This window comes from Oryzias latipes, chromosome 16, assembly GCF_002234675.1.
Source record: "Oryzias latipes chromosome 16, ASM223467v1".
Lineage (NCBI taxonomy): Eukaryota > Metazoa > Chordata > Actinopteri > Beloniformes > Adrianichthyidae > Oryzias > Oryzias latipes.
The window spans coordinates 24,154,155-24,164,428 of record NC_019874.2 but is presented as its reverse complement, the minus strand read 5'-3'; the positions used below and the strand labels follow the sequence as shown (position 1 = coordinate 24,164,428).

General features: G+C 36.8%; 1 protein-coding gene across 2 annotated transcripts; it reads left to right on the top strand.

Moving 5' to 3' along the window:
* Positions 1 to 1,222: 1,222 nt before the first annotated feature.
* LOC105355996 (interleukin-20 receptor subunit alpha) lies at positions 1,223 to 8,963 on the top strand. 2 transcript variants are annotated; one of them, XM_011485662.3, is made up of 7 exons: positions 1,223 to 1,565; positions 2,186 to 2,312; positions 3,470 to 3,639; positions 3,727 to 3,911; positions 4,523 to 4,658; positions 6,218 to 6,345; positions 6,533 to 8,963. In XM_011485662.3, the coding sequence occupies exons 1-7, from the start codon at positions 1,523 to 1,525 to the stop codon at positions 7,277 to 7,279; spliced, it is 1,536 nt and encodes a 511-aa protein (XP_011483964.2). In that variant the 5' UTR covers positions 1,223 to 1,522; the 3' UTR covers positions 7,280 to 8,963. The 2 variants fall into 2 exon arrangements, with proteins under 2 accessions (XP_011483964.2, XP_011483963.2); XM_011485661.3 differs by having other exon boundaries at positions 6,215 to 6,345.
* The last annotated feature ends 1,311 nt before the right edge of the window (positions 8,964 to 10,274 follow it).

Below are 10,274 nucleotides of genomic sequence, written 5' to 3'. Positions count from 1 at the left end.
TGAAAAAACGGCCTGGCTTGGCTTCAAAACCTTGATCAAAGTTTATTGATTTATTTTCTGTTTGCGATAACACTTCTGAAGTGTGGGAAGGCAGATGTAAAAAAAAAGAAAAACTTTTTTTTACCGTTTTAATTTGATCAGAGTAAGGCATTTTTTATTTATTTATTTGGATGTGGGTGGACCCAAGAAAACTCAATATCTACGGTTCTGCCTAATTGTTTAGTTTTGAAATAGAGTGAGAGAGTGAACTAAAATCAATTATTCAATTATGCAGATCATGGAGTTATTAGATAAACAACAACCGTTGAATATCATTGTCACCCTTCATAGTCCGTAAATCAAAGATTATCAATTCAATTTCAATTTTATTTCTTTAGCCCAAAATCACAACAACAGTCGTCTCGATGGGCTTCGTGCAGATAAATGTAGGGTAAAACATAAAATCAAAAGGATCATGAACACACACAATTCAATAGAAAGATTCTAAACTGAACTAACTAAACTAAAACTGGACATCCCTGCCCTCAGACCCTCCTGCGCGGTATCACGTGGTATAATACAATTCTATTGAGTATCTGGGCAACATTTATGTTCTGGCATATTATTTAATCTATTGATAACTGAAAAATTAGATATGACCAATTAAAAGTTAAGCAAAATACTTTGTTGATCACACAAGGTTTAAATTTTTAACATTTACTGAGACTGAAAGGCCCTTTTGAGCACATGCATGTTGTAGGTTGTAGCAGTATTTCCTGCTGCGATATAAAATGCCTTTTTGTTTCGGCAATAGGATACCAGTGAATATCCATTCATCTTTCTGATTTGTAAATACTGTGGACATAAAACTAATAAGTCTTGTGCAACAATCCGGTTTATGTGAATTTAAGTTAAGTTAGTTGCAAATACAACTGTATAAATTTGCTGTGTGGGATTCGTTGTATCAATGGAAAGAACAGAACTGAACTTTCTACCTGTGAACCAGAAATGCAACTGACGAGAACAACTATGACGGTACATAACTATATCTAATTTAGATAAGATGTACGTCCTTACCAGTAAAACGTTGCGGAAAAAAATAACAAAAACTGAAATGACCTGAAAAACAACTACAGAGGGAGACAGACTCCCTGACAGAAGAGACTGTGAGGTAAAAGGAAGTTGAGATTCTGCAAATGATATACAAGAGGGTGGAGTATAACAGCAGAAAAACAGGAACCCGGTGACTGCATGTGCCAAAGTACACCTGCACACCTGAGTAAAACCTGCTCCTTTCCCAGAATACATCAGAGATTATTGAGACCCAGGGATAAGTGGCTGCTCTGAAACCAATACTGAATTCAAATGGATTCTGGTTCTGTTTGGAAGGATTTCTGGTTCGAGGACTTAACTTGACATTTTTAAACACTGCCTTTTGGGGTTGATTGATTGTAACGCGCTTTCACTTTGGACATTACAACCCACCATTTGGGCTTGAGGATTAGGAGTGAGCATTTTTTTCATCTTCTTCCCCCTAATTAAGATGTGGAACATGGATGTAATGAAACTTTTTCTGCTTTGCTATGGTGAGTACAGGACCTGCACCTTAAGGTTGGATTTAAATGTTGCTGTTTAAATAAGTAACAAAAAATAAGTAAACGACTATCAATTTTTTTTAAAACTTGTCTCAAGCGTTTATTTGGCCAAATAAAATTTGCAGTTTGTGGTCATAGCTGAGCCCGTCTTTGTCAATGTCATTCTCATCTAAACTGATCTAGACTTTCTTTACAAACGTTTCAAGCAAGAATCTCAAATTCTCATGAAAATGTAAGATGTCCTATTTCCAGCAACATCAAAACGGATATCAAGTTTGTAAAAAAAAGGGGAAAAAAAGTAGCTAAATAAAAAAGACAACTTCCTTTTACTGTAAGAAGCAAAGTTCAGTTACATCAGGTTTCATGTGTTCAAGAAACCAGAATGAAATTAATTATTGCAGCTAAAATAATATAAACAGAACAATTCAATGCATCTAAACTAAGGTGTGAACACAAAGCAGAGTATTTGGAACTGGACACAAACAATTACAGTTACATAAAAAACAAAATATATTTAACAATTGAAGTTAACAATAATTGAAGAAAACAGCTTAAAAACAAGGATAATGTCTTTAACAGAACTTCTAACTGACTTTTCTTTTTTCCATCAGCTTGTCTCCCAGCTGGAAATGGGCAAGTATATTTTGTCTCCAAAAACTTTTACAATGTCCTTCACTGGGAGCCAGTAAAACCGTCTTTTCCTGGAGAAGAAGTGCTTTACAGTGTGCAATACTTGCGGTAGGAATGACATAAAACTAATTTCATATCTTATGATTGTTTTTTAAACTCTATATCCTTTAACTACAGATCTTGTTCAAGTTGAACTTTGATTATCCGGAAAAAAAAAAAAACTATCTGCCCTTAAGGAAGATTCTGAGACAGAGAATCAGAACTGAATGCTTGTTTTTACATCCCTTTTTTTGTGTGTTAGACACCCATGAACTAAATGTGGGGCTCAGGTCCACAAAAACCAGCAACAAAAAAAAAGGAAATGTCGTTTGGCCACCCTTAGCAAAAGTTGTACACTTGAGGTTTATTTTATCACCTGAGGATAAGTATACCAATTCCACTATAGACCGTGCACATGTTTTGAAGTATGTATACTAAGTGCCCAACAAATGGAACAAATTTCCCAAACGTTGCTATGAAAAGCCAGTGGTGATTGGTGAATATATACAACAATGTGTTGCTTTTTTTTTTTTTTTTTTGCAAAAATATGTATTTAAATGTATTTTTTTAATAAATCAATAATATCATCATCATCAGAACACAGTAGATTCATATATAGTCACCGAACAATATCAATTAGATTTTCACTTTGTGAAATCAATTACATCATATTCGCCATTTGTTTTTTATTAGTTAGGGGTTTAGGGGGGAAATTCAGACATAGCTTCAGTATGAGATTTTACACAGAGGTTTAATTTAAGTCTTTCAAAGGCTTTTGTTTAACATTCATTCTAAATTCCTCGACACAATCAGAATTTTATTTCTGCTCACATTAATGCACACAGGAAAATGCTTGTACAGCTCCATTAGCATTACACATCTATCAGTCAGTTTTAGCTCAAACTTAGTGATTCATGCAGGGACTAAACCATTGAAAGTGATGAGTCAAACTGCTTTTATCATTTCCTGTTAAAACGAAACCATTATTATTCTTCTGCAACACTAAAAGTAATGAGAGACTAAGAATAACTTGTAAAATACAGACACAATTGTGAGCGATCACATTTTTGATATTTCCTTCATTGAGTTTATTGCAATTCAATTTTAAATTGAAATGTTTTGGACAAGTTGAAAATGACATATTCACACATCAGTTTGTAGACGTGCACAGGCCTATTATTATGAAAGTGTATCCATAAATCTGACTGAAATCCTTGTCTTTACAGTGATGATGAGGTACTTTACCGGAAAAAAATGGAGTGTCAGAACATTGCTTACTTGTCTTGCAACTTGACGGCAGAAACGCCATCACTGCATGACGTGCGCTACAGAGCTAAAGTGTTTGTTAATGGCAGCACCATTGGCATCACCACAAAATTTATGCCTTTGAGAGACAGTGAGTCCTTTCACTCTTACAGGTGTCTTCTTTCAGCCCCTTTTGTATTCTGTCACAACACTCACACATTCCTCCTCATGTCTTCAGCTGTTCTTGGACCACCGATTTTATCCACACACGCCTCAAAGTCCGCCTTGCATGTCAAAGTTGCATTGCCTAAGGGGCCAAAGGGAGTCTCCACTGGAGACATCATTACACAAAGTAAAACCGGGTTCTCCAGAGTTACAGTGCTGTATATCCTGAAGATCACCCACCCAGTGTGGGCTGCTCGGGTGAGTTTTTAATTCATAATTTAAAAAAATGTTAGTGTTAGATAGGATTTGTGTCACTGTACTAGGTTAGTATGTATAGTATTTAGTGGTCCCTAGCTATGTCGCACTTCACCTTTGTGGTCACCTTGTCGATCAGTTTTTTCCGTGACATGTTTCCTGTACAGGATGCATTCAACTTCCCAAATTTACATAAATCTCAGATAACGATCAGTGTTGTTTTCATTCTATAATACTGGACCTATTTTTCTATGAAAGGTTGAACTATTAGAGTTTAAACAAGAGAGAAAAGTGTAAAAATGTCTGTCACTACGGGGGGTTGACCCATACGGGTGCAACAGGTTTTTGGTGCCTTGTACATATTTGCTTATGTTCCACTTGCAGACAGCCCGTATCCAGCCGTAAGGACAGTTGTGACTAAAGTGTGTAATAAGGGCTTTACCAGCTTGAAAACATCTATAATACATTACAGATTTTATTTGTCGCAGGTTATTTTCAGAACTTAACACTGAACTTCAAGTTTTCTTCCAGTCTTAGACTGTTTTGTAACTTGTAAAACCTTGCATTGAAAGAAATTGATAATTTATCATCTGTACCCCTTTTTGCATCTCTAGGAAATGAAAAACACCACCAGAGAGTTTAAAATAAAACTAAAGAACAACATTACATATTGTGGTTATGTGGTCTACAACAAGAGTCCAGAGATTGGTCACGCAAGTCAGAATGCCACTTTCTGTGTCACTTTGCCAGGTATGTAAGCTCATAGAAGCTCATAGAAATGTATTTGACATTTTTTGAAATCCAAAGCAAGGTTCCAAAGTTTTGTTTTTTTAGCAACATCAATTTCAAACTCTGATGCTATGTTCACACCAGACATGACACATGTTCAAGTATGCCCGGACGAGAAGGAAGGAACTTCTTTTTCTACTGAATTACTGGAACATGTCCATCAACTACAGTTGGAAGAGGCTTGGTGCAAAATGCAGAAACGGTGCAAATCTCCTGTATCTTGCTCCAGGCTTTTTCTTTTATAGCTCTATTCTGATATATGAAAAACTTGGTGTCCTAAAATTCTGGCTGCGGGCACAAACTGCAATTAGTAATTTCTCCTTCATGATCAATTTTCAAATGGTTGGCACTACCATGAATTATATGGGAAACTACAACTGTTCCTATTTTTTCCCAATCCTCCTAAACTCAAGCCAGTGCAATAGGGGGCTGTCTGCATGTTTTCCTGATGTTTTGCGGTTTCAGGCTGTGCAGTAAGCCGAAACTGTCACTGATTTGACTAAAGAAAAACGAAAAATGTACTGTCGTGAAAAAATTAGGACACTCTATCAAAGCCTGTATATTTTCCTACATGTTTGGATACTTACACATTAATATAAATTTGAACATCAATGAGTTATCCGAGTGATATAAATTTACATTAAAATATTTCAAGCTTATTTAAAACTTTTTTTGAAATGTAATTTCAAAAGAATGTAATTTCTGCTTATGTTTAAGTTTAGACACTTCATACTTAAGACTAATTTAAGGGACTGGTAGGTGCCATAAAAAGGTGTCTCATTGATTTCAGCAAAGGAGAAAATACAAAAATACCCAATTGGAGGCTGGAGGTCAAAACTTTGACCTCCAGTAAAATGGGACTTTTTATTCAGATCTTTTTTTTTTCTATGAGTAGAATATTAGTAATGTTTTAGTTCTATTTTTATCAAATCACTTTCTTTTTTTGGAAGTTTTTCAAAATAAGATTAGACATTGATAAGTCAACATTGATTGTATTTCCTAAACCAAATAATTGATAAAATATTTTTTATCAAATTAAGTAGAAAATTATATCATAAACTTGTGAACCAAAAGGAAATCAGTTTGGGTAGGGAGTTTAGCCCTACCAATTTGGGCTAAAATACTCAACACCTTGACACCAATTGATGCACATATGCATCAAACCACTTAAATTACCCTTATTTTGCGTCTAGTTCAAATCAAAAGTGATTTTTTTTTTCCATAGCTGGAAAAAAATGCAGGTGTCAAGGGGATAATAGAAGTACATGTCAGAGATAAGAACTAAACTGTGACACTATTACAACATACCCAACAGCCTGAACAGCATGTGGGGAATTTCCTACAGCAATGTTTGTTTTTCTGCCTCCCTTTTCTGCCGTTTTCTTGCCTCCCTCCCCTGCCTCACATTTATTCCTATAGAGGAAGAAAACAAAAAAAAAAAATGAACGTCGATGATGGGTGAAAACGAGCATCTAGGTATCAAAGGTCTATTTGTGACAAAAACTCTTGTCCTCTAGAAGATCCTGTGGTACTTTGGCCATGGCTTCTCCTGAGTGTCGCTGTTGTGTCAGGCGTGGCTATCATATTGGCAGTGAGCATGTGCAACTATGTGAAGGGTGGAAAGACAAAGACAATGCCACAAACACTGGTAAGATCATTCTTTCATCACAGTTGCTTCTGAATGGCACAGGGAAATGCTGCCTTACAGGAATATCAAGTCTTTGTTTTAGTCAGGGCTGAAAAGCACAATGTGAAGAGAGTGACGGCAGACATCTACTGTTTGTTTTGGAATTGCAAATGTTTTTTCTCTGCACTGACAGATCCATCATCAACAGGTACACAGCTCTACACCCCAAAAAGTCCAGCACTACCCGGATAAGAATCTCATCATTTCTAAGGTGGAGGTGAACCATCCCAGCGATTGCGTCGACCAAGCGAAGCTGCATGTGCCCTCGGTTGGAGGTTATTCCCCACAGAGGATATCCAGCAACCTTTTCCAGGGCAGCGCAAACTCCTCTGTGGGTCCAAATCTTGCAGAAACAACCGCCCAGTCAGCTGAAATCTACGGTGCAGTTGCTGCCCAGGTGGAACCTGAGAAGAGTGATGATTTTTACCAGCCGAGCACTGAAGAAAGTGCACCCAATCACTCACTGCTGTTTAGCTTGAGGAGGAGTAAAAGGAGCAGGGATAAAGGTGGAGCACTGCAGTTTACGGATATGGAGGCAAGTGGGAACAACCAGCTGGTGTTGGACACAGTACGGAACGACAACGGACAACTGGTGTTGCCTTCCCTTGAATTCCAATTCCAGACCGACTGTGATGACGCTGTATCTCTGGTAAACCCCGAGACAAAACCTCTTCTGCCGTACCTCATACAGTGCCAGGATGGAGCTTCTTTGGAATCCCTGCAGAGCATAGAGAGCTCAGAGGGGCTGGATTCTGGGTGTGAAATTAGCACTGTAAACACACCAACCAGCCCGTACTGCAACACGCACTACACACCTGATCTTTCATATTTTCAAAGATGCCAGACAACATGTACCGTCTTTGAATCCCGTTACAAACAGAACTGGATGCCTTAACTCCTTTATGTACTTGAAGAATTTATGTAAGATGCCTGATTTAAAATGTGCCTTTCCATACATTTCATGAAGTGTCCATCTACGTTGTTTATTGAACATAGAAGGAAGAGGAAGTTGGCACAAAAAGTGACAAGCACTTTGGATAAAATGCAAAAAGTGAGCATATGAATGGCTTTGCTGTTTAGTTAAAAATGCAGGAGGTGGGTCACAGCTGAGCAAAATGTAGCTACAACTACTGAAGGTCTTCTTTAGAACCTAGATTTGAGTACTTTTGACATATTAATCTTTGTTATATTTCAGATTGTATTTATTAAAACACACTTGTAATAGAAAAAAAAATATGGATAGTGTCTTGATTTGCAACAGTAACGTAAATGCAAATGTTGGATTTACACATTGAACAAAACACAAGTGTATGAAGAAATGTGGGTTTTCAGAAACGTTTCCCTTTAAAAAAAACGAAAACATTCAAATGAAATGGCTGAAACAACAGTTTAATCGATGCTTGTAGCACTTTTTAAACTCAAGAAACCAAAAATATTAATCATGAATGACCAACCTGTGTGTTTATTCAGTCTAATGATATGCAAAACAAATGTTTGGATAAGAGGACTGAATATTCCCTGTAATTAACATATCCCTATCACTGTGCTGATAAAAAAAACTTTATTACTAGCAATATCTGTACATTTTGAAAATAAAGAAATAAAATAATGTCAACATTGAAGTCCTTTTTGACCATATTTTGATATATTTTCAAAGCGGTCACAATGGTCTTTTAATTATGATTATACAGATTGAAGGGAAAATCAAAAACCTGGGTCAGTTCCTGGGACATTGTTTCAGCAGAGCAGCAGGAGTTTATCAGATATTTACCTTTGAGTTGTGAATGGAACTAAGCCTGGAGGAGTAAGCCTTCTTCCTTTTCCCATCATCCCTTTGTCCTTGTTAATTATTCTCGCCTTTTAGCTTGTAGCCCCTCACAACACCAACCAAACATCAACAGTGCAACAAAACACAAAATTGAAGCTATCTAGACGTACAGTTTTGAGCAAGATGCCAGCTCAGAGAGAGAAATAAGATCATGGATCTATTTGTCTACAAGTGGATGCATGAAAGGAGTGGAGCAGGGAGCTTGTGGCCCACCGATTGTAGTTTGTACGTAGAAACTACATGTTTTTTCCAACTACATTTCATCGTATGCTCCTGATTCCCCATAATCTGAATAAAGAAATACTCAAACGCAATTTTAAGCCTAATTTTCTTTAAAAAATGTCCTCCATCATGAGAAAAATGCTACAAGAATATGCGAAAAAACCCCATTTTCATTGGGGTGGGTCTTTAAAAAACCTTTTTTGCTGTTATAGTTCGCAGTGCTTTTTTAGCTGTGGAAAAAAACAGCACACAGTAAACGCATTCAAAGGTGTGGTAATTTGTTACATTATCAGCTGTCTGGGTTTTAATGGCTTTTCCCACATGTAGCTATAAAGTCATGACATGTACATTGAGTCATGTGAAGTTGCTATGTACAAAAGTGCATGTATCTAAGGACAGCCCATAACATTCAAAGTAGTTTATAATCCCTGTGAAATGCAAAATATTCTACCTAAATGCTAAAAAGAACTTTGTACTTTAAAAGCTGTGTTGAAAATGATATTATTAAAAATGTGCTACATGCGTTTGGGACATTGTTCTTCATAATTACTATTTGTAGTTAAAAATGAAGTAAATGTCTAACACTACTGGGCAAAGTACAGCGGCTCGCGTCTCTGTATCTATTACATCATTCTGAAAATAATAGGAACAACGCCTATTGTTAGCTTTGTTAGGCAAATGCTAGATGATACCCTGAGATATTTCAGTGAAAGCCTGCCCTACATAGCTACAGATAAGGTGGAAAAATAATCAATTTGTATAGTTTTTTTTCAAGGGTGAGAAATTAATATATTTTAAATATAAAAATGCTTTATGCTGAAAAAGAAGTAAACAATAAAGTGTACTTAATCAGAAAATATCCCGCTGCTCCCAATTTTATTTTACCATAAATGTAGAATGATCTTCTTCTGTCAGCAGACTGACCTCCAAAGGTTTTTACGAACACATGCCAAGAGGTAGAAACTTCAGCCCAACTAGAAATTTGATATTTTTTTTCAACCCTTAAAACTAGCGATGTCACCCAAATACCACACGTTTTTGACATGTCGTAAATCTTTGACTCAATCACCACAAATCGACTGATTCTGACGCTGACAAAATCGGCTTTTCATCGTCACATTGCTCTTCTCTGCAACAAAATCAGCTGATTTACATTGATTGCATAAGCACTTCACTACTAAAAAGGGTTGAATATCAGTGCAGGGCTGGGTTAACCCTTGTGCTATCTTAGATGACCCCACCCTTACATTGACGTGTTCTCCCTACCATGACAAAGGTGGATAAAGGTGGAAAGATTTCATGTAATCCATGGACACCAGTGAGGTTCACCGTGGGAGATGGTCAAGTGTGCCGTGGGAAATTGCCCTCATTCACTGATCTAAAAACATTTTCCATCTCCAGGAAATCAGCTCTTTGTTCATCCAAACAAGCCCTGATAAAACACTGAGTAGTTAGGAATATATATAGGGCTGTCGATCAATACAGACCATGAATTTCTGCTTTTTTTTTTTTTTTTTTGGATGCTGGTGTGCCGCTGGATTTTTGTCAAGGTTAAAGTGTGCCGTGGCTCAAAAAAGGTTGAAAAACACTGGTCTAGATGACCCAACTCCCAATGGTAAAGTGCCTAGGATAGCACAAGGGTTACAGAGAATCAAACAAGACAAAACTCAAAATACAAATAAAAAGAAAATGTGCTGAAATCATTAGTCAATAAAAAGGCTGTTGTCTCTAGTAACTTTATCCTCCTGAGAACAAGCCCATTAATTCAAATCCTTTGTCTCCCTAAAAACTCAATTTCCCCATACCCAACCCGAACACATGAGATATTAATGGAAAGGCC